The sequence below is a fragment of the Thunnus thynnus genome, chromosome 18 (genome assembly GCF_963924715.1).
Source record: "Thunnus thynnus chromosome 18, fThuThy2.1, whole genome shotgun sequence".
NCBI lineage: Eukaryota > Metazoa > Chordata > Actinopteri > Scombriformes > Scombridae > Thunnus > Thunnus thynnus.
The window spans coordinates 1,474,770-1,499,073 of NC_089534.1; the positions used below are offsets into that span (position 1 = coordinate 1,474,770).

Here is a 24,304-nt window from a genome sequence, read left to right on the forward strand (position 1 = left end):
CCAACACGCTGGTTCCCAACCGCCGTTAAAACCCCAAGAAGAAGAAGAAGGAAACAAGCGCAGCCGCAGAGCGTGTCGGGAAATGTAGTTTAAAGCGGTCTCTCGACTTGCAGCAGCTTCCGCTCTCTGACGTCACACATGTAGCACAACATGGCCCCTGCCAGCCGGGCTGTGGCGGCGGCTCTCTCTCTGCTCTACCTGAGTCGGGTTATCTTCTCCACCGAGTATTTCTCCGCCATCACGCTGTTCAACAACGACCTCCACAAACAGGGCTGCAGCTCGCTGTCCGAGTGGGAGGAGTACGCGGCCGACTGCGGTAAGGTGTCTTCTTCTTTCCTCCTCCCCCCCCCTCCACCGATACAACTGTCACTTGTGCGGGTGAACCCGGACAGGAGAGCTAACGATCAGCTAAGAAGAGATTTAACTAACAGGCTGTTTTCTGCTGCTGCACTGCGGCTCACAGGGGAGGTGAAACCCGGAGATCACAGAGGCACAGTCGTAACCAGAAAGTCTATTAATGTGTTGAGAACAGAGAGGAAAAGTCAAACTCACAACACTGACTGCATGTTTTAGCTTTTCCTCCAGAGGTCAACACCAAACTCCATTCATAAAAACACGTCATTTTACTGTTGCATGACTGACGCACTGACTAACTTTATTTATGTGGCACGTTTCAACAACAAGGCGCGTGATTTAATATAAAGAGCACACAATGCTGGATAAAAATACACATTTACATACAGTTAAATAGAAAATAACAATGAGCTCAAATTAGAATAAGAGATAAAACTAGAGAGTAAAAGTTACAGTGCAGTGTGAGATATGATGTAATTAAAGACAAACAGCTTTGATTTAAAGAAAATAGAAAAAGCTGCAGTTTTCTGTGAGTTTGTTCAGATATGTGGAGAATCAAAAACTGAACGCTGTTCCTCCAGGTTTAGTCTCTGTTTGTTGGTGTCCGTCATGTTTAGAACGTTATGAAGCATCCAGACTCTCAGGTGGTCTGGATCAGGTCTGGATCAGGTCTGGATCAGGTCCGGGTTTCTGTCCTCGGAGTCCAAACTAAACCTGGAGAAGCAGCGTTCAGTTTTTATGATCCACATATCTGAACAAAGTCCCGGAAAACTGCAGGTCTGCTGCAACTCTCAGTTCCTTTAAAACAAACTGAAGACTTTTCTGTTTTCTTTTTATTAAACGAACTGTAACTTTTCTTCTTGTGTTTTTCTATTTTAGCTTATTTTTATATTCTAGTCTCTTAATTCTTTAATGACTGTTTCCTTTCATAGTGTGTCTTGTGCTCTCTGTCTCGATGCTGTTAATGTTTGATGTAAAGCACTTTAAGTTGCCTCGTTGCTGAAATGTTCTGTAGAAATAAAGTCGCCTAGTTTTGACTCTGGGGACAGAAAGTCAATCCGTCTCAGAGCGTCTCAGAGCGTCTGGATGCTGAAACGGACAATCGACAAAATCAACTGTCAGTGTTTTTGATGAAATACCTCGATATCAATATTGCAGCAATGTTGTACAGATGACTGTTGTTGCTTTCACAAAAGATTTACACAATGAGGTTTTTGATATATAATCATCAGTAATGTGGATATAATGATGAAGTGAGTTCAGAAAATTACTGTCATGCAGCGTTTAAAACCAGGAAAACACATAAACCATATCACAATGTCACAATATCCAAAATCTGAGATGATATCTAGTCTCATATCACGATATCGATATATTTCCCAGCTCTGTTTTGGACCATTCAGCATTTTATAAACCAACACTAACTGCATGTTTTAACTTTCCTCCAGAGGTCAAAACCAAAAATCCATTCATAAACCCACAGTTCTGCTGCTGTGTGACCCGACAGCAGCAGCAGCACATATTTAACAGACCATAATTGAACCTTCTTCTGTGGGGAAGGAGCTGCTGATCTGTAGCTTCCAGTTAATCTGTCAGGACACGCTGTTCCTCGACAGGGACGAAGAGGAGAACAGGTGAACTGGTTGTACAAGTTGACGTTCTGAACTGCAGATAGTCCAGACGTAACATAAATGAATGTTTTCTCTTGTTTTCCCGCCTGTCAGGCCGACTGTAGGTTGAATGTGATTCACAACAGTCAGAGTTACATACTGTACCAAACAATGACAACAGACACACTGTTCTCTGTGTTGATATGTTTTAATCAGAGCTTTATCTGGTTCCTGCTTCTTAAATGTGAATATTTTCTGTTTTTTATGACAGTAAACTGAACATCTTTGTGTTTTGGACAAAACGAGACGTTTGAGGACTTTAGGAAACACTGATCAACCTTTTACCTCATTATCTGACATTTTATGGAGCAAACAACCGATCGATTAATCTAGAAAATAATCAACAGATGAATCAATAATGACAATAATCCAGCTCTAGATGGTTATAATGAACTTTACACTGACGGGTTTTTAATGGAGTTTTTCCGCCGGCTGTAGAAACGATCATAAAAACAGTCAGGAAGAGTTTTTGAGTTGAATCCATCAGCAGCTTTTTAAACACATCAGACACATTTGTGACATGATTTACTGGTTTGGATCCACTTTGACGGCTCAGACCTGCTGGATGTGTCACACGTTTCCTCTTTGAAATACGAGACTGTCGCAGACTAACGGGAGCAGTTAGTGACAGCTGTGTTTCAAACAAGGACACATATATTCATGTGCATATTATGGTCTGAAACACAAACAGATACGAACTAGTGAGCGAAGTTTCCGACAATAAATATAATATATATTATATAATATTTGTCTTTTCAGAGTCGTCGATCTTACAGCTGGAGGATCCAGACTGTGAGGAGGGAAGCAACCCGCCCTGCGAGTCTGTCTTCTCTCTCAACGCAGAGAAGATCCTGGTGAGAGAACACACACACACACACACACACACACACACACACACACACACACACACACACATACACAAACACACACACGCACGCACACACGCACGCACATAATACACACACACACACACACACACACACACACACACACACACACATAACACATCACACACATAACACACACACACACATAACACGCACGCACGCACTTACACACACACACACACATCACTCACACACACACACACACACATCACTCACACACACACACACACATATCACACACACACACACACACACACACACACATAACACACACATAACACACACACACTCACACTCACACACACACACACACACATGTATGCATTAATCAGATTTTCAGTGTTTCCTGTACATCGGTTGTTTCTCTTCGGGTCAAAACAAGTTGTTTTTTGAGTTTTAGTTTGACGCTTTAATTCTTTCTCTTATTGTGTTTTAAGTTGAAAAGATTTACTTTGATTAATTGTGAAGCTGCAACGATTAGTCGATTAATCGATTAGTTACCATTAATTCAACGAATCGTCAACTATTTTAATAACCGATTAATCACTTTGAGTCATTTTTTAAGAGGAAAACTGTTAAATTCTCTGATTCCAGCTGCTTAAATGTGAATATTTTCTGGTTTCTTTAGTTTCTACGACAGTAAACTGAAGATCTTTGAGTTTAGGACTAAACGAGACATTTCAGGACCAACAATTAATCAATTAATTGAGAAAATAATGGGCAGATTAATCAATAATGAAAAATAATCATTAGTTGAAGCCCTAATTAATCGATGTAACATTACACTTTGCTCATATTTTGGTTTAATGCACATTTCTATCAAACCAAGACTCTGAAAAGCTTCAACAGCCAAATTATTCTGAGTCGGTGTTAAAAGACCGTTTTCACCATAACAAGAGTTCAAGTGTAGTTCACATATAAATGTTTTTAGTGAAATATCTTCATTCAAATCAGAGGAAGTGAATTCTATCTTCTAACATCTGACTGCATGTTTGTCGCTGCTGCTGTTTGTTTTTTAAGGATCTGATAGTAAAGATGTGATAAGTCTTGACTCAGCTTTTGTCTTGTTGCTGTTTTGCAAACACAGAACGTTGCCGTAGCGACATTTGCATGCTGTTACATTTGCATTATGTAATCCTGCATGCATTACAGCACGCTGCCCTTCTGCAGTTGGGAAATTACACAACGTGACGCTTTTTGACGCAACACGCTGAAAGATTATTAGCACTCCGGTCTGTTGTGCACTTCTGCATTAAGTCTGGCTGTGTTTTATCTTCTGGGTTTTCTTCTCGCTTCGGATAATTTGTCGCTCAGTCACACAGGAAATGAAACGCGTCTCCTGCTTTCTCGCCGTTTGTGTTCTGCTTTGTGCGTCTTCGCTGTATCTTGATCTGTTTCCTTTTCTTCATCTCTCACAGAATCAAGCAAAGTTGTTTATAGAACAGAAAAAAATCCCCTTCCCCGTAGATAACCACAACACAAACGAAGAACTCGGTAAGTTGGCGTCCTGTTCAGATTACAAAAATTCTTGTTTACACTTTACTGATGTGTTTTGGTTTTTTTGCTGAGTCATGTCGTGCGTCCTTGTGGTTGCAGCTATAGGCTACGTTCTGATAGGCAACGGCCTTTATGATGAAGCCATCAAGCACTTCTCGCTCTTACTACAGGTGTGTTTACATCCATTCAACTTCTTCTTACTCTTCTTATTCTTCTTCTTACAACCTACAAACAAAAACACAGACAGATTTTCCTGACGTGTTGTGTTGATACAGGGCGACCCAGAGCTGGTCAGCGCCATCTACGGGAGAGGGATCGCCTACGGAAAGAAAAGTCTACAGGTGAGTGATGGTTGTATAGTGTAACTGCACAGTAAAGCTTTAACATTAACCATTAATTGTTGTCATTAACCCTCCTGTTGTCCTCGGGTCAAATTTGACCCGTTTTATATCAGAAATATAGATTTCTTTCATCGAACTCCCTGAAAATCACATGGATGGTTCCATAACACACACTTTGCAAGTAAAAGTAATGATCACTACTTTCACTGAATTTTGGATGTTTTATTAAAATTTACAGCATCTGTGGACTTTCGTCCTCTCGGGTCAAAATTGACCCGAGAGGACAAAAGTTGCACGGTCGATGGTAAGACAACAGGAGGGTTAAAACACGATATGTTGTACTTTATCAATCAGGGAATTACTGTTACTAAATATAAAATGTGAAAAAGCAAATTCAGAAAATTAAGTAAAAGTAAACTAAATTGAAATGAGGACCATTATTAATGAGTTAAATATTAATGAGTAAATAGTTATTTAAGAGTTATGACCAAATGACAATTAGTGTTTTTTAAGTGTTGAAATGGGTTAATATGTTTTTATAAAAAATAAACTTGTCGTCCCAAATAAGAGACAGTTACAGTCCTGTTGTCTTCGGGTCAAATTTGACCCGTTTTATATCAGAAATATGGATTTCTTTCATCTAACTCCCTGAAAATCACATGGATGGTTCCATAACACACAGTTTGCAAGTAAAAGTAATGATCACTACTTTCACTGAATTTTGGGTGTTTTTATTAAAATTTACAGCATCTGTGGACTTTTGTCCTCCCGGGTCAAAATTGACCCGAGAGGACATCAGGAGGGTTCAAGTGTCTGCAGGTCCATTAACATGTTTTCAGTGTCATAAATTGAGAAAAGAAATTAGGATTTAAGTAGAGCTGCAACAATTAATCGATCGACAGATATTTAATCACAACTATTTTGATAATTAATTATTTACATCATTTTTTTAAGCAAAAAAAGCCCAAATCCTCCTGAATGAGTTTAATATAATATGAATGAATATTTTCTGATATTAAACTGAGTATCTTTGGATTGTTAACTGTTGTCTGGACAAACTAAGACATCTGAGGAAGCAACGATCGACAGTTTTCACCATTTTCTGACATTTTTTAGACCAAAAAACGAATCGATTAATCAAGAAAGTAATCAATAAATTAACTCATAATAAAAATAATCATCTGTTGCAGCCCCTGATTAAAGTTATAGTTATTAGCATAGAATATTAATGTGTTTGTTTCAGAATAATAATAATTAATAATCAGTGTGTTTCTGTAGTGAAGCAGATAATTCAAACTTACACACTGTAATAATTCTTTTGTCTTTATTTGCATCAAACGTTTGAGTCACATTAAAACACATTTATATTAATGTTGAACTTTGTGCCTTTTTAATATAAAACTGTCGGTCAGCTGAAGCTGTTGTCGGGCAGCAGAGATGCGTTCAGGTGCTTCGGGGAGTTTTGTTGACAGCAGCAGTTTCAGGTGAAGTCAGAATGACTCACTGTGACATTTAACGAATGCAAATTCAATCAACCGGGACTCTGCGGTGGTGGAAGTCTGCCCTCGGAGAAGAAGTTGGACGGCAGTTTTTGTGTTTTTGTGGCTTCGTTCCCTGTTTTCTTCACCTTTTTATATATTAAAGCTTTATGTCAACAAACTGTAACGTCTCCTCCTCCTCTGCTCCCTCCGTGCCAGGACATAAAGAATGCTGACTTGGCGTTGTACGAGCTCAACAGAGTCATCACCCTCGAGCCCAACTGGCCCGAAGTCTACGAGCAGAGAGCAGAGGTGAGTCCGCCGCCAGATCTCATCCGTCACACGTCTTTAATGCTCCGGTAGAGAAGTTTTCAAGTGACAAAACTCTCCCGTTAAAGCCGGCAGCTCCTGGCAACGACGGATGTCATCTCATTGATTAAACCTCCGTAGTCGCCTCCGCTCTGTTAAGATCTCATTTCTGTCCCTTTTTATATAATGTGGAACAGATTCTTCATCATCATCATCATCAGCGTGTCTGATCAGTTTGCTGTTTAGACGTCTGATCAGCCGAACGCCGCCGCTGTCGTCTTCATAACATGTGATTCACACACTTGATTTCTGATGCAGTTAGAAGCTGCTGTTGAGCAGCAAAATAGTAGAAGATGCATCATGTTTGTGCAGCTGGAAAAGAAGAAGAGAAGAAGAGAAGAAGAAGTGGCCAAATAAAGCAAATCCTGAAGGTTGTGTCAGTATTAATTCATGAGAACTGACTGAAACACACACACATGGTTACAGGTTGTAAATATTCACGTGTGCGGTATCGTTCTGTGTGTCGTTGCTGCTTGTGGAGTCACATGACTCTGTTGTTGCATCTTCTCCTCTTGAGGGTCTTTTATGGGCTGGTTTCCTCTTTGTGACCTTAAAAAAAAAAAAAGTCTCTGGTTGAATCAATCTGACATGCAAACCACAGAAAAACACAATCCTGTCTGAACACGTCACGGTTTGAAACGCTGAATCTCACGTCTATATCTAGAAAAGCCGACTGGACTTTATACTCCAGAGGAGACGTCTTATCTCTGACTGAAGATCTTCTAAATGTCCTTGTGAACATATGAAGATATGATTGATTTTAAAGCATCTTGTTGCTTTTAGATTTTAATGTTGATGTAGAAACACACCTGTAGTTTAATGTTTTGTTATTTAATGACATAATTATTGATTCCATTTATTAAATTACAACCAGAAAATGACTTCAGAGAGCTCACAGCAGACGCCTCCTCTCAATCATATTATTATACATCCTGTGTCTTTTATTTCCTTTAATTGAAGGACAGATAAAAAAAAATGTTTCGGTTTGAAAAAGCTCACCACACCTTCTTCTGTAGAATAATAATCACCCTCTTTAAGAGGAAATACCAGAGAAACTGTGCATGAACGTGTAAAAATACATTTTTGCACCTTCCTGTATCTCCTCTGATGTTGTTTCAGTTCATCTTTAATCACTGAGGAAGACTCACAAACATATTTCCATCTATAGTGAACAAAACAACTGAGTTTAATAAGAAAGAAATACACAGAAATGTGTGTGTTAATGTGTGTTAATGTGTGTTAATGTGTTAATGTGTGTGTGTGTGTGTGTGTGTGTGTGTGTGTGTGTGTGTGTGTGTGTTCAGATCTTGTCTCCTCTGGGTCGTATCAGTGAGGCTCTGGGTGATCTGACCAAAGCCATCCAGCTGCAGCCTTCAGCTCGTCTCTACAGACACAGAGGAACGCTGCTCTTCATCTCAGAGGTTCGATGCTCACATGTACTGTGTGTGTGTGTGTGTGTGTGTGTGTGTGTGTGTGTGTGTGTGTGTGTGTGTGTGTGTGTGTGTGTGTGTGTGCGCGTGTGTGTGTGTGTGTCTCCTCATGCTGACCCTCTACTGTATCTTCCCTCCAGGACTATGTGGCAGCTATGGAGGACTTCCAGCAGTCTCTGGAGCTGAAGAAGAATCAGCCAATCGCTATGCTGTATAAAGGCCTCACCTTCTTCCACAGAGGGATGCTCAAGGTACAGAAATTTGTTTTATTTTTGTTTGTTTTATTCTCTCTGGTTTTATTTTCTTCATGAAATTGTGTAAAAATATTTTCTAACACACACAAACACACACTGTAGTTTAACTGTTTATTGTTTGTTTACCTAGAAGGACTGTGGTAAATAATCAACACTTCATTTATGGTTCCTCCATATTTTTCTCTCCCATCAATATCACAAGAAACTTACGTTGAGTGTAAACTGTCCTCTGGCTTCTGGAAACAGCTTGTGTGAGCGAGAGGATCTGGATGAAAACTAAACATATATACTGTATATATATATACTGTGTATATATATAGAGTATATATATATACTGTATATATATATATATATATATACAGTATATATATATATATATACAGTATATATATATACTGTATATATATATATATATATATATATACAGTATATATATATACTGTATATATATATATATATATATACAGTATATATATATACTGTGTATATATATATATATATATACAGTATATATATACTGTATATATATATACTGTATGTTCAAACGGTTCCTGAGCAGCTGCAGGTTGATGAATTCTCCTGCTTATGTAAAAACGTCTGTGTTTGGGTCGTGTTTTACATCAGACGTTATTTATTTCCTGTCAGGATGTCGGATGTTAAAGACGGTGAAAGTCCCAACATGTAAAGATGCTTCCTGCTGAGGTTTCAGTGGTTGTTTGTGTCGCATATTTCAGCTCCAACATGTACAGATGATATTTGAGAAGATTTAAAGCAGTAGAAGAAGAAGAAGTGAACTCTACTACTACTACCGTCTGTTTATGTAACCTCATGAACCGCCGACCATGCAGCCCCCTGAAGCCGACCAATCAGAGCAGAGGCTGAACTGAGGCGCTGCATAAAGAGAGTATAAGATAAATAAAAAGTTTTGAACTGTCAATCATGCAGAAATATTGCAGAATAAGAACAAGGAGCGGGAAACGTGCTCAGTGTCTCTCTTTGTAACCACATCGTACTGATACTCGTCTCCTGTCAGCTGACCTGTCAGAGGGAGGCGGCGGCGGCGGCTGAGTTTCCTGCAGCCGTTAGTTGGTGGGGCACGACAAACCTGCAAACTAAAACCTCAGACACCCGTCACGGCCGTGTTATATTCATACGTGCGCTGCCATTTTGTAGTTGTTTAGTTGAGCTGAGTGGCGGCGAGATAAACCGTCGAGTGAACGCAGGTTTTTCTTTGCATCGTAACAATTCACATAATTAAAAAAAATGTTGCTGCGTGCATCATGAGGGGAAGTTAAAAGATGAAATATTAACATAATGTGTAACTGTCAGTTGACGGGTCTGCACACAGAGAGGTTTCACGTTTACATAACGTGGTGTCAGATGACACGGAGTCCTGTTTGATGTGACTGTTGTCAGTTTGGGGTTTTTTTTTCAGTGATCACCTCAGCTAACCTTCTACTTCCTGGGGGGGAATCCCTGCACAGCACCTACAGGCAGCTTCAACACAAACAACAGTACTGAACAGTAGTTAATACATGTAGGTGTTACTGAAGGAGGAGTGTGATGCACTCTGGGAGCGAAGAGTTGGACTTCACTTATTGTTTCATGGTAGTGGAATCTGCCGCAGTCAGTCCTCATGGAAACAAAGTCAACATTGCACAATCTGCTTTTTATCAGCACAATCTGCAGCTGAGGCAACGTCTTTTTCTGTTAGACAGAAAAATGTGTGTGAATGTGTCCCTTTGTCTCGCTCAGGCCGGCGGGCGCCACTTCCACGTTCACTTCATGAAAGCAGAGAACGTCACTATTGTTTTATTTACACTGAACCTTCTTTCATGTGGTTATCTGGAGATACTGATGTTTTAAGAAATATAATTAACTTAGTCACTTGTTTACACTTTAATGATTTAGGACTAATATATAAAAACTGATAAACTGATTTATTGAACGTTTCTGGTTGCAGCTTCTCACATGTGATGATTTGCTGTTTTTCTTTGTCACATGTGACGGTGAGTTCATCAGTTTAAGGTTTTGGACGGTGAGTCGGCCTCTAATAAACTGTGACTGCAGTTTTTTTTGCCAATTTTTCAACAACATCTCATAGACTAATTGATAAATTGAGAAAATAACTGACAGATTTATTGATTGTGAATGAAAATAGTGAGTTGAGTCGCAGCACTGATTGTTTGACAGTTTGTTCAAACTGCATCTTTGAAGTCAAGAAACTCAGATTTTGAGGAAATTACACAAGATTTCACTGTGATGTCTCTTCATCAGTTAGAAAATCTCATGTTTACAAGTGCTGTGATCAATATGAGTCTCAGCAAACAAACAAATATGTGTTCCGAGATCCAACCTTTTATTATTTCAGTCAAGGTGAAGTGTTTTTAATGTATTTTTTATACATAAACACTGTAGAGATTCTACTAGAAATCTTTTGGTCTGTGAGGTGAAACCAGTATGAGAACTGGTTGTGTCTGGAATCTCTCCTGTACTCCAGTATCTGATGAAAAATATCCCAAACTGTTGATTTGCATTTTCCAAACATTTTCAGACCACTTCCTGTTCAGGAGGTGGAAGCGGATCTGCACCACAAACGGTTATTTGTCTGCAGCAGCAGCAGCTTTCTGCTAGTTTCTAACAGATGATATCAAACATGAAAATAGAAGCAGAAGTTGTTGGTCGCTGGAGCCGCGTTAATGTCACGTTGTGATGACAGGTGTTGAAATACAGTTCGTAGAGAATATCTGAAAGTGTGAACCGAGTCCATTTGTTCCTTGTTGCAATTTCCTGTTGTGATTCTGTGTGAAAGGTTTTTGTGTTTTTTCTCCCCTCAGGAAGCTATTGAGACATTCAAAGAGGCACTGAAGTTAAAGTCTGACTTTATAGACGCCTATAAGAGTCTGGGACAAGCCTACAGGTAGCTCACTGTCTGTTTTACACCTTCTGACCTCACAGATGAACACAGTTAATGTTTTAAGGAAATGAGAGTCGTCGCCCCCCCTCCCCGTCTTACTAACAGAATGTCTTCTCTTCTCTTTCTTTCTCTCTCTTGTTTTCTGTGTGCTGCTCCCTTCCTCTTCCTCTTCGCAGAGAGCTGGGTGACTTTGAGTCAGCAATGGAGAGTTTCCAGAAAGCCCTCATGCTGAACCAGAACCACATCCAGTCTCTCCAGCTGCGAGGCATGATGCTGTACCACCACGGCTCGCTGCAGGAGGCCATAGGCAACTTCAAGGTAGAAGAGTTCAGATGATTCATCCTCCCCGACTCCTTTTTAAATCCACTGTTTGAATGCAGTTTGTCTTTTAAACTGTCTACATAACTCCTCATGTGTTGTCCCCTGTTTGTCCTCCAGAGGTGTCTGCAGCTGGAGCCCTACAACGAGGTGTGTCAGTACATGAAGGGCTTGAGTCACGTGGCCATGGGTCAGTTCTACGAAGGCATCAAAGCTCAGACTAAAGTCATGTTGAACGACCCGCTCCTGGGGCAGAAGGCCAGCTCTGAATACCTCAAAGTGAAATACCTCAGAGGTTGGTGTCCCTGCAAACACAAACAAACAAACGACTTGTAACGTTACGGAAATCCTCCGTCAGCGACGTCGTCGGGGGTTGTTGAGATAATCAATACGACAGATACGACAGGACAGCAGATAAAACATTCTGCAGCTACAAAATGTCTCTTTTCTTTTAAACTCCTAAAACTTATTTAGATAAAACACACACGGGGGGGAAAAACACGTCTTTGGCCCATAAAGACTCATCGACAGGAAACGGCTGACGAGAGTTCACAGTGTAGAAAGTTGCTTCATGTTCATGATCATCACTGAACCCTGCACATGTAAACAGCTGTTCAAACTGCTGAAATGCCTTTTTTAATGAAGTTCATACAAGTTGGATTCACTACATTTTACAGTGTAAAATTCACTGCATTTTACAGTGTAATTTTACACTGTAAAATGCAGTGAATTTACACTGTAAAATGCAGTGAATTTACACTGTAAAATGCAGTGATACAGAGCTACAACCATTCATAAAGAAGTCAATCGACAGAAAATTAATAAGCAACTATTTTGACAATCAAATAATTGTTTCAGTCATTTTTAAAGCAAAGATCTCAAACATTTTCTTGTTCCAGCTTCTCATATGTGATGATTTACTGCTCATGTATCACAGCGAATCGATTATCTTTGTGGCTGCAATTATTGAACATTTTATAGACGAAACAATTAATCAATAATGAGAATAATCGTTAGTTGCAGCCCTACAGTGTGTAGTGTCATGTTTCAGTCAATAGATAACGATTTATTATCCAGAGTTGATCCAAGTTGTCATCATACAGAAACCTGAATGTTTTTATTGTTTTTATTGTGCAGTTTTCATTCATAAAAATGAAAATCTCAACATGTATGTCCTGTTTAAGTTCACATGACTCAAGCAGTCATATTATATATATATTACATCTCATTTTGTGCAGAGTACTCTCGCTACCTGCACTCCCACCTGGACATCCCAGTAGCAGAGTACAACGTGGACCAGGACTTACCGGGGAACTTCAAGAACCACTGGGCCAAGAACCTGCCGTTTCTAATAGAGGACTATGAAGAACAGCCGGGCCTGCAGCCACATATCAAGTAGGTCCATCACAGCTGATTCACACTGGGAACCATAACTGTGAGCTGTAGTGATTTATACACGATTGTTTCTGTGCGTTAACTCGCCTTCTTAAATATGATTGGTTGAAAGAATGTTTTCCTCCTTTATTCATATTATATTTAGCATATTATTACCAATCAAAGAGCTATAAAACAAACGTAGTAACATATAAGATTGATTCTTTTTTTTGTGGTTTTAGTTTAAATGAACACAGACCGTCCTTCACTTCGCTACACGTCATCATTAGGAAATCTGAGGAATTAGATCCATCACCACCTCAATTTCCTGAACCACATTCTGCTGAGAGTAAACAGTGTTTTGTGGTTGAAAACTAACATCTGAAATCTTTTCCATATGAGATGGAAGCACCAGTCTTCCTCAGCCAGATGTTTTTAAGCCTCTTTTTTTTCTGTTTTTATAAAGACGAGTTTAATATCAGTCCAGAAAAAAAAAACTGTGCTCTCCGTGAAAGCTTTGACTACGTTCATCCATCCGTGTCTCGCAGGGACGTGCTGCCGCAGAACTTCGACAGCTACAGCAGTGAAGTTCAGAAGCTGATCTGCACGGCCGACCACCTGGGGGCGCTGATGCAATACGACACTCCCGGTTTCTTACCTAACAGGAGAATACACAGAGGTAACCCGCTCGTCGATGCTGTCGGTCTCCTCAAGATTATTAAAAGTATTCATTTAAGCAGTAAAAAAAATAATCATTCATACGTTTTTTTTCAGCCATGGGCTTAGCGACCCTGGAGGTGATGCAGGCCATGCATCGAACGTGGAGCAACTCCAAAGTGCGAGTCAACGGCAAGACCAGGCAGATGCAGTGGAGAGACATGTTCGACATAGCTGTCAAATGGAGGAGGTGAGGACTTTTCTTAAGCAGCAGATAAGTCCAGAATAGCTGAAGTGCAGCCCGGGAGCAACTATGTAATCCTAATAATTTTCAGGAAATAACTGAGGGGATTATAGGAATAAGAAGGATTATAGGAATAAGAAGACAGATGTCGATATGAGATAGCTACCGGTTTCTCGTGCTTGAACTGTCTATCAGAAAATAAAGTCTAGACTGGAACTCATACTCAGCAATTTCCTCATGTGTGTTTACAGCTGTATGAGTATCAGAAAGGTTCAATTACAGCAGAGAAGTCAATCTCTAAAGTCTCTAATCTACGGCTTTTCTTTACATGTCATAGAAACAAATCAAATGCAGCGATATGAAATAAACTCTTCCTCTGTCCTCCTGACAAACGACCGGTTGACAGCGCTGATAGACGGTCTCTTCCTGTGCTTTAGGATCGCAGATCCAGACCAGCCGGTTCTGTGGTTAGACCAGATGCCTGCCAGGAGTCTCAGCCGAGGCTTCAACAATCACATCAATCTCATCAGGTAACAAACTGGCCCTGAAGACGGTGTCGGATACTCTCTCACGAGTCCCTCGAGCGGGTTTGACTTTCCGCATTGGCCTCGTTTAGCACCGTTAGCTGCAGAAACATTTATATACATTTCTTGTAATGTGACCCAGATTCTTCAGGTTTTTATCTACAGTAGCTTTGGTTCTGACAAGCTCACTGGAAGGACTAAAGGACCGGAGTAAAGTTTTGACAGCGTGTTGAAATCCTTTTTTCTTTTGTTTGTGCAGAGGGCAGATTATCAACATCAGATATCTGGCCTACTTCGACAACATCCTGGACTTCATCAAAGACAGAATATTAGTCTACCACAGGTACTAAACTCTATTCAGATATTTCACATCTGAAAAACACATTTTATTTGAAGCCATAACTCAGTGACAGCTGCATATTTGTGGCATCAGCATGTCTAATCAACTTTATCTGATAGCAGTTATGTGAATATTGTTACTGTGTGCTGCCTTCAAAACCAAATTATGTAAATTATTTGCCCTTTTTTCCCTCCAGGCTAAATTCATTTTGCATGAGAGTGCAGAAAAAGCTTCCTATGCATCTATAAATGAATTATATTTTTTGTTTTAATTAACATATTGTTGTCTTCTCAGGGCGTACAACCCCAGAGGACTCTTAGAGGTCCACCAGGCACTCGAAAATGTGAATAAAGTAGAAGATCTTCTTCCTATAATGAAGGTAAGAGGATGAAGGTGCTTGTTTAAATTAACTGAATAAAACATATATTTTATATGTCAAATTTAATCAACATTTAGTCACTAAACTCAACTCAAAGTCCACTTACTCGCCTGTTTTGGAGTTTTTGACACATCACATGGTCTTCGTCAGCAGATTGTATTTGCTCAGTTGCCATGGAAACGAGGAAACAGACGTTGAGTTTGTTTCTGTCAAACTCAACGTTCGGTTCAGATGTTGGATTATAAGAGATGTTTTATAGTATTTAGTCGTCTTTATGAAACTCAGGATGTTTGTTTGTTGTGTTTATTTCTTGAAGCAGTTTAACAGTAAAACCAGAGATGGATTCACAGTCAACTCCAAGGTCCCGAGCATGAAGGATCCTGGGAAAGAGTACGACGGTTTCACCATCACCATCACCGGAGACAGGTACGATGACGCCAGACAGTACGGTACCAACAGAGGTTATTAATTATAAGTGAGATCAATAACTGATATTTGGAGATAACACTTTACCCAACACAACACTGTCTTTAAATGAATACATGTTAAATTACATGAATAATATTTATTTAAACATTATAAATAAGAAAATTAAGTGCATAGTGCTGCTAGAAGGTTCTGAAAAACACCAGAATCTGTAAATGTAGCAGATAAACGCTGCGTTTATCATGTTAAACCTCATCGTTACAGTTACAATTCAACATTTTTTCAATGGATGCACGATATTATCAGCACGTCATCGGTATCGGCTGATATAAGCTCTAAAATGAAATATCGGCATCGGCCCGAAGTGAACAATATGTTGCCTTCTCCTCCGCCGCATAACTGTGTTTCCCTCCACGGACTGTTTCACCCTGACGGTCCCGGTGTTTCCTCTGCAGGCTGCACTTCACTCAGCTGCCCGTCAGACCCGCTAACGTTAGCCCCGGCTCTCCATGTGGATCCAACCGGAGCGCCGAGCCCCGGTTTGTTATTCAGGTTAAAGTGGGAAGAAGCAGCTGAGTGAAGTGCAGCCTGCAGAGGAAACACCGGGACCGTCGGGGATGCTAAGTTCAGCTGCAGAGATAGGAAACACCTCAGCTGACAGGATGTACCACTCTGTTTGGAAAAAAAAAATCTTTTTGGTTTATAACGGCGGTTGTCAACCAGCGTATTCGGTGCATTAGCGCCACCTTCTGCTCCGGAGTGTGGACCAGAGATTAAATCCTCCACATTAATCCTGTCTGTCTAATAAACTCAATGAAAACTCTACTGCTGCTCCCACTTGGCAGGTTCATTAAAGTTTTAATGCTGAGCTCCTGAACTCCAGTCTTCCTGAGTTCTTCCTTCATATATTGTCTTTATTGATCATAAATATGTTCATATATCAGCAATCGGCCACAATGAGTTGGAAATATCAGATATCTGCAAAAAAATCCAATATCATGCATCCCTAATTTTTTCCATGCAGCTCTAATTCTTCTGTTTTCTGTACGTCAGGGTGGGAAACATGTTGTTCTCAGTAGAGACTCAGACCACAGAGGAGCGGACGCAGCAGTACCAGTCAGAGATCGAGTCCATCTACAAAGACCTCACAGCCAAAGGAAAAGCTTTAATGCTGTCCACTGAACTGGGGGTGAGATTCATCTCCACTATTTACTGGAATATTTTTTTGGCACGGCTTCCTCATTCCAGACGTAATAGAGAGCAGGCGTTAGAGGACAATTTTTCAAATGAATATCCACAAATGATTCACTTTTATTGGCGCTGAACACTTCCTCAACCTCAAGCCAAGAGAGACAAACAGACAAATCATTTTCATCATTTGGCTTATAAGACAGCTCACATGAAGTTTAACTATGAGTGAACTGATCATTTCAATGATCTATGCAGTGACGTTCAGCACAGTCTCCTGGTTTCCTTCAGACAACGTCAATGAATCTCTGGAGAATATCATGAGGATTTTACCAATCATACAATAACAGAACGTATCGTCCAGCTGATTGTATCACTGTAGATAGTTTTCAGTCTAACTGCACTTTATACAAAATATTACCAACCCATGAAAAGACGTTAGACACTGAGAAGCTTTTCTTCTTTGAGCTGCTGTTGTTGTAGAAACTAGACGAGCGTATTCACCCTGAAACTGAAACCTGGAACAAAAAGAACTTTGGCTCTTTGTTATTTTGTTGTTATGTCTGCAGCCTTCTCTGCTTTCACTCTAGATTAGATCTAGATTAACTGAAAACGGAGACGATGATTTAAAAAAAAAAAAAGAGAGATCTGTGCTGCGGGCCAGTTTATGACTCTGTGATGACCTTTGTTCTTTCAGGATGCAGATGCTGTTTGTAACCTGATCCTCTCCTTGGTGTATTACTTTTGCAACCTCATGCCTCTCTCCAGAGGATCCAGGTAAACTGAAACAGCCTGCAGGTGTAACGTTAAATATTTCCACAGCTTAATAACCAAGAGAGTCATTTCAGATTATCAAGGGTGTGTTAAAGCAGCAGTCAGGTGTCTGTAATCATTCCTCCTGTTCATACTGGATATTAAAAGATCCTTCAAATGTGCTTTCAATGGAAGTGATGGAGGATAAAATCCACAGTGTGTCCACACAGTCATTTAAAAGTCTGTGTGAAGCTTCTATTCAGCTTCAGCAGTCTGAGTTAGTCATATCAAGTGGATATCTGACACATTTACAGTCTTTTTAGCATCAAATTCCCTCTTTGTGTTTCCTCGGACAGTGTTTCCCTGTTGAGCTGCAGGTGGAAGTATAGTAACAAAAAGAGGAACTTTGGCACTAAAAAGACTGTAACGTTGAAAGATATCTACTTGATTTGACTCATTTGGACGCTGAAGCTTCATATTAGCTTCAGATAAACTTTTTTAAATACATTTGATTGAACAGGAGGAATGATTACAGCAAGAAAAACAGCTTTAATGTTCATCTGGGCTCCTGACTGTTGGTTTAAGACTCACTTGATAAGTTATGATCCTTCACATCAGATCCTTTTTGAGAGACGTTACAACATAACGAAATTCATCTGTTGTTGGTTTGTGATCTTCAAAACTTGCACATTGTCAAACATGTTTTATATTTGAGATTTTTTTGGGTTTTTTATTTTTTTACTTTCTCCAGATCAGCAGCTTGATTTATTCTCAAAGAATGTAACATGTAACATGTCGTAGCTTTAGTGAGCTGTAGAGCTGTCTGATGGTTTACTGGGTGTAATGGTGATACTGGTGTCTCCTCAGTGTGGTGGCCTACTCGGTCGTGATGGGGGCTCTGATGGCCAGCGGGAAAGAGGTCATCGGTAGGATCCCTAAAGGAAAGGTAAAGTTTAAAGCTTTAGTTAAGAATATGCACATGGCGGCACGTTTCAGATACCAGTGAGACGATAAAATACGAACCAGTACGTCCAGTCTGACCAGCAGATTCATGAGTTTAAAGACTTATTTGATGGCAAAACCCTGCACAGCAGTTTATAAACTATCAGACAGGAGTTCACAGTTCTGGAAAGTTAATGTGATGAATAATTTAATCAGTTGGAGGCAGAACTAAAGTCAGTCTGAACACGACCTGAAAGATTAACAGAAGATCAATATCTCTTATTATTCCTGCGTTAGTTAAGGTTCATTGTTTCGAACACATTTATTCTACGAGTCTGAATGAAACTTGGCTTCAGTTCTCATCTGTTTCTGCTTCTGCCAAGCAGACGAAACCGTGTTGGAAGGAGAAACGGCAGATATCTGATCAGCTGTTTGACATCTGTGAAAAGTTTTATCAAGACGGGAATCTTGTTGACTGTCCTCACCATAAAATCCAGCTTCCTGTTTGCTCGACTTAGAAATATGTGAAGATTTGTGGATATTTTTGTAGGAATGAAAGGATGAATGAAACCTTTTGTCGTACGTAAAACAACATAAAAACTGCAGAGGATTATTATGTTCTTGCATAAAAACAGACATATTGCTGCACTGCAGCTTGTGACTCCTTCACAGTTCAACCAAAGAGAGATTTTCCTTTTTTATTTGTTTCATTTTAAAACATTTTAGAGGAAATATTCAGAATTTCATAAATAAGACACAGAAACTAGAGAAAAAGCAGAATATATTTATTTCGTGTAAGATACTGTAAGTATTTACTGGCTGCTTCATGTTCAACCATAGACTGTATAAAAATATGGACGTAGTTACCGTGACGACACCCGTTGGTTTCTGAAGAGCGGTTTTGAAGCTCAAAGCGAGCCGCTCCGGCCGTCGCCATCTTGGCAGTGCGTGACGCTGCCTAACTCCCAGCCAATCAAAAATGGGCAATTTGCTGTAAAGTCTGCTGTAAAGTTGGACATTTTAACTTGGGGGTCTATGGGGATTGACTCGCTTTTGGAGCCTCTAGTGGTCGTTCAAGGAACTTCAGTTTTTGGCTTCATTTTACAGTCCCGGAGGTTGCTGCTTGTGTTCAACGTGGATCTGTGTGGACCGGCTTCAAACGCAGTGAAATACTTTTACATTATGTGTCTGAACTGTTTGTGTTTGTTTGATCCAGCTGGTGGATTTTGAAGCCATGACGACACCGAGTCCAGACAGCTTCAGTAAAACAGCAAAGAACTGGATGAATCTCAAGAGGTGAGAAGATGATAAAAATACAGTTTTCATACAATCGACTCTCTTCTTCTTCTTATCTATAACTTTTCTTCCTCTACAGTTTACCAGGTTGGTACCAGAGTCTTCCATCTGTAGCAGAGACCTTCCCGTCCACCAGAACGATGATCGAGGTCCTCAACACAGACTCGTCCTCACACTGTCCCAAGAAGTCTTAACATCACTTCTACACAGGAGAGAAGTCTGTTTTAATAAAAAAGTCTCAATGGAGCTTCTACACTGGGCAGACGAAGGGACTGTCTGCTTCTGCAACCCAAACCGACGTAGTCCTGAGTTTACTTAAAGCATCAGAAGATCATCCAAACAAAGAAAATCAGACGCTCGATAGAACCGAGAGGATTATTTGACCGTTATTTAGCTACGATTGGATCTTATTTTGGTATCGAATCACCTGTTTTGTTCTCTGTCATCCTCCTTTAATCTCTCACATTATTAAAAAAAACACATTTGTAAAAGTTTGAATCCTCACAGCAAAACATTGTAGGCTGATTTCATCACAACATCCCTTATTTTTCATTTACATAGAAGCTCAACGATTAAAATCTTCAACATCACAGCAAACGTTTAGTTCACCATCGTCTCCATAAGGGAAAGATGGTATCAACACGCGGCTGCTGGTTCCAGTTAACTCAACCAGTTATGTGATGGTTTCTTTTAAATGACTTTGGTTTCGGACCTCATCCTGATGAATATTCATTCATTCTGCTGTTTTAAATTTAGTCTCATATGACACATAACAAGGTTTATAAAGCTCAGTATGAACAAAGAAATACTGAAATATGGGTGCTTGTTCTTCACACTCCAGCTGTGTTTTTTAAGGAGACGTGACAGAGACGCAGGGAGTCGGACGGTAGTTTGTTTGTTTGGGCTGCAGAAGTGATCGTGTCCAACCCCCCCACCCCCCCTCCCTCCCCCCCCCTTCTCTCTTTCTCTGCTTCGTAGGCCTTCAGCTCATCACACTGAAAACACCCAAAGCACAAAGTTTATCCCATCAACCATCAGCATGAACAATCCTATGTTGCGTAGTTTAGATCATGGCTGAACCTTTTAGCTTTATCTCACCTAGACTTTTAAAAAAATCAGATGTTCATATTGTTTAGGACTGTCTGGTATCTAAAAGAAGAAGACAAAAGTTTTTTATTTAATATTCAAAGATTGTTAATTGGCACTTTAAACATTTCTTTTAACCACTGCTGGCCCAGCCTATCAGCAGAGAGAGAGGACAGGGATTTTAAAGATATGAAACAAACTTCAGGGCTAATGAATTCCACTTGCGATACTTGAACATATAAAGAAAAAAAAAAAAAAGCTCTTTTTTTTTTTTTTTAAGTTTGTTTTCTTGACAGCTGTGGGGTTTTAATGTACTTTGAGCCCCCCCGCGTTCTTTTAATGTGACCAACAAAGGGTTAATATAAAGGAGGGTTGACTGCTGAACCAGAATCAGAAGGACAGTCAGAGACTTTACAGCAGCAGAAACTCAGTTTAGATTATTGAAATATTCCCAAATATCTGCTGGTTTCAGCGTCTCAAATGTTAAGATTTTCTGCCGTTTTACGTCTTTATAAAGTGAAAGTTCATGTGAGATTATCCCAATCTGATATTTATAGACTGAATGATAAGAAATTGATTGATTATAATCGTTAGTTGCAGCTCTCATCATGTCATTTCAAGACAAGTTCTGTAACTAATGTTTATTTTCATTGTTCGATTAATCTGTCAATCATTTTTTTTGATTGATCAATGAATCATTTAGCCGAAGTCGACATCTTCAAATTGCTCCTTTGACCAAAACAGCAGCTCATTAACGTCGAATCTGTTCAATTTATTAAGATTTAAAACGGAGAAAAGTAACAAATCTTCACATTTGAGAAGCTGGAAGAAGATGATTTGATTTATAAATGATATAAACAGTTAATAGATTAACAGATTCTACTGGATATTAATCCTCAGATTAGATGACTCAGCAGTAATAATTAGCTAAATTCAGTTTTATGTTTCATATCCAAATAAATAAAAACAGAACCTGGTTATTTGTCTTCATTAAATAAATATTAAATAAAAAAGAAGCTTCTGTTTGCTTCTCAGTTAAACGTCTCTGACTGTCGGATCTGTTGGATTAATTATTAAACGGTGGGAAAAACGAACCACGTACTGTATTTCCATTGTTATCATTCCTTTCGCTTCGCATCGGATGCTGTCTGTTCTCACGTTGCTTTTCTTTGGATTTTTTTTTTCTTATTATCTCATGAAATAAGTTTGTTTGTGTGACAAACAGTTGGGAGTCAGGAGGTCGAATCCTTCTAAACGTCTTAAATCTCCAGATAACGTCTGTATTTTTTTTTATTTTGTCATTTTTTTTATGTCAGTTTCCTTCGTATGTGACTGAGATCATCTCACATCGCCGCGTCTCTTCGTCTCGTCCCGGCTCGCAGATCTCTGGAGAAAATCTTGTCTAACGAGGTTTTAATTAGTTTGAATAAAATCAACCTTCACAATAAGACACAAACTCATCAAGAAAATAAAAGCACACAGATTCAAATCAACGTAAAACCAACTGTAAGAAGGATTTAAAACAAATAACATTGAAGCATTTAAAGGATAAAAACACTTAAAGTTCAAATAAAAAAAACTTTTATTTCCATAATTAGCTTTAAATTAGCAAACACGTGATTGCAGGTTTTTCTCCAGACCGCTGCGACGTCGTCGACGAGGCGGGAAACGTTGCTCAATAACATGAATGACTGAGTAGATTTCTGTGGAAGTTCAACGATGCAAAATATAAAACTGATGACGTGTAATTCCTGTTCATGTTGTTATAATTTTTTGGAAAATGGGTTAAAGCTGTGAGGTTTGTTTGTTTTGTTTTTTTTGGATGATTGGTGTAAATGGGAATGTGATGTTTACATGCAGCTGCTGCCGTGTTTCATGACTCATCCCGGTGAGTTTAAGCACAAGGAGGAAAATTCATGGGAGCGAATCTGAAAGTATTCAGTTTATTGAACAAATTTCAGCAACTTTTTTTTTTTTTTTTGTCTATTTAATTTTGATTTCGAGGCCTTTTGATGCTAAAGTATCATCACTGAAAGTCATGTCAGTAGTTCTTCATTGAATGTCCACTTCATTGATTTAACGGTTTCATTTTATTTCCAGAACAAATCGACTCGCTTTAAATCTGATTTTTATTTCACACATCATCGCTGACAGACGAGGTCCCAGATTGTTTTGCTTCGCGTCGTCTTCGTCTTCATATCAATGATTGTGCCGATTGGTTGTCGTTTCCCTTTTTGCTGCGGCGGGCAGCAGAGCGAAGGAGCGAACAACTTCTCTTAAAGCTTAAAACTTGAAGGAGGGATTTTTTTTTTCTATTGAATGAATGAATGAATGTTCAGCAGTCAATAAAACAGGTTGACGATTTTAACAGACTCCAGTTCTTTTATTGGTTTTGAAGGTAAACGGATGCAAGAAAAGAAAATAAGATGATGGATCAAAAGACATTTGGACTTTAAATTATGAAAATAATATTAACACTAAAATTATGAGATGCCATATAAACAACAAGATACTGAATGGTTTATACTGACGTAATGAGTCAGAATTATGATTTAGTATTTCAAACTTTTGATCTACCAAGAGTCATTTTTTCATTTTTATTATACATAACTTTCAATCTATTTATTTATTTTCCTGGCAGTAGACGGCTTCCATACGAAGCAGACTGATCATGTTTGAGCTTCATAACAGTGAAAATAAGTTTTACTGGTACTTTCATCTACACATTTATACTTTTATTACTTAATTAAATGTTGTTGTTTTTTTTTATTATGTATCACATTTCATACAAAAAGATGTAAGACAATAGTTTAAATGTTTTCCACTTGACTTAATACTCTGCAACTCTTAAAATGTGAGTATATTATTTTCATATTAATTGATTTATTGTTGTGTTGATCCAGTCAGACATTTTGGATGATAAATATTAAACCAGGAAAAACAAATTTGAACCATTTGAAACTATTGACTGTCTGCTCAAACATCCTCATCCACATTTTGTAGATTTTATGGTTGCATTGATCATCAATTACTGCAAATATGACAACACAGAGTAATAATAACTATTATATAAGCTGTAAAGCTGCAGTAAGACCACAGCCGGTACAGGTGGCTCCAATAAATCATCCAATAATCTCAGCAGGTTACATCACCTCCTCTCTCTCCAGTAAAATTAACTGGTTGTTGACCTTCATCTGTTCCTCTGTGTAGAAGAAGACTTAACATACATGCAGTTCATTAAACTAGAAGTTATATAAATAAACATCATAAAGACAGAAACTCAGTATCTAAACTGTGCATTTACTCAAATACTGTATTTATGGACAGTTTGGAGGTTTACAGCCTACTTGAGTATTTCCATGACTTCTTCTTCACTACATTTGTAGTCAAGTGAAAAATATTTGACTTCTTTTATTTGGCTCCTGTAGTTATTTTGCAGATTAATATTATTTACATACATATGCAGTATTACAGGATTATTATATTATTAATTATTATATCATACATTCATCTTTTTTATGTACTTGAATAAACTTTTGGCTTCAGGATTTTTACTTTTAATTAAATGTTTTTTAAATCA

General features: G+C 38.9%; 1 protein-coding gene across 2 annotated transcripts; it reads left to right on the forward strand.

Annotated features, from left to right (window-relative positions):
* The first annotated feature begins 27 nt into the window (after positions 1-27).
* On the forward strand, positions 28-23,092 carry ttc13 (tetratricopeptide repeat domain 13). 2 transcript variants are annotated; one of them, XM_067572045.1, is made up of 23 exons: positions 28-316; positions 2,784-2,878; positions 4,330-4,405; positions 4,508-4,578; positions 4,684-4,749; positions 6,447-6,539; positions 7,901-8,017; positions 8,167-8,277; positions 11,118-11,200; positions 11,374-11,515; positions 11,636-11,810; positions 12,754-12,910; positions 13,438-13,568; positions 13,664-13,796; positions 14,228-14,320; positions 14,574-14,657; positions 14,949-15,033; positions 15,350-15,459; positions 16,513-16,648; positions 17,345-17,424; positions 18,268-18,346; positions 19,559-19,638; positions 19,718-23,092. In XM_067572045.1, the coding sequence occupies exons 1-23, from the start codon at positions 151-153 to the stop codon at positions 19,830-19,832; spliced, it is 2,478 nt and encodes an 825-aa protein (XP_067428146.1). In that variant the 5' UTR covers positions 28-150; the 3' UTR covers positions 19,833-23,092. The 2 variants fall into 2 exon arrangements, with proteins under 2 accessions (XP_067428146.1, XP_067428147.1); XM_067572046.1 differs by having other exon boundaries at positions 15,353-15,459.
* The last annotated feature ends 1,212 nt before the right edge of the window (positions 23,093-24,304 follow it).

Bases quoted from the DNA above. Each gene is read 5' to 3' on its own strand.
- ttc13 (XM_067572045.1), top strand. From the start codon at position 151: ATGGCCCCTGCCAGCCGGGCTGTGGCGGCGGCTCTCTCTCTGCTCTAC. The intron at 11,516-11,635 runs GTAGAAGAGTTC...TTTGTCCTCCAG, and splicing joins AGGCCATAGGCAACTTCAAG to AGGTGTCTGCAGCTGGAGCC. The intron at 16,649-17,344 runs GTGAGATTCATC...TTGTTCTTTCAG, and splicing joins TGCTGTCCACTGAACTGGGG to GATGCAGATGCTGTTTGTAA.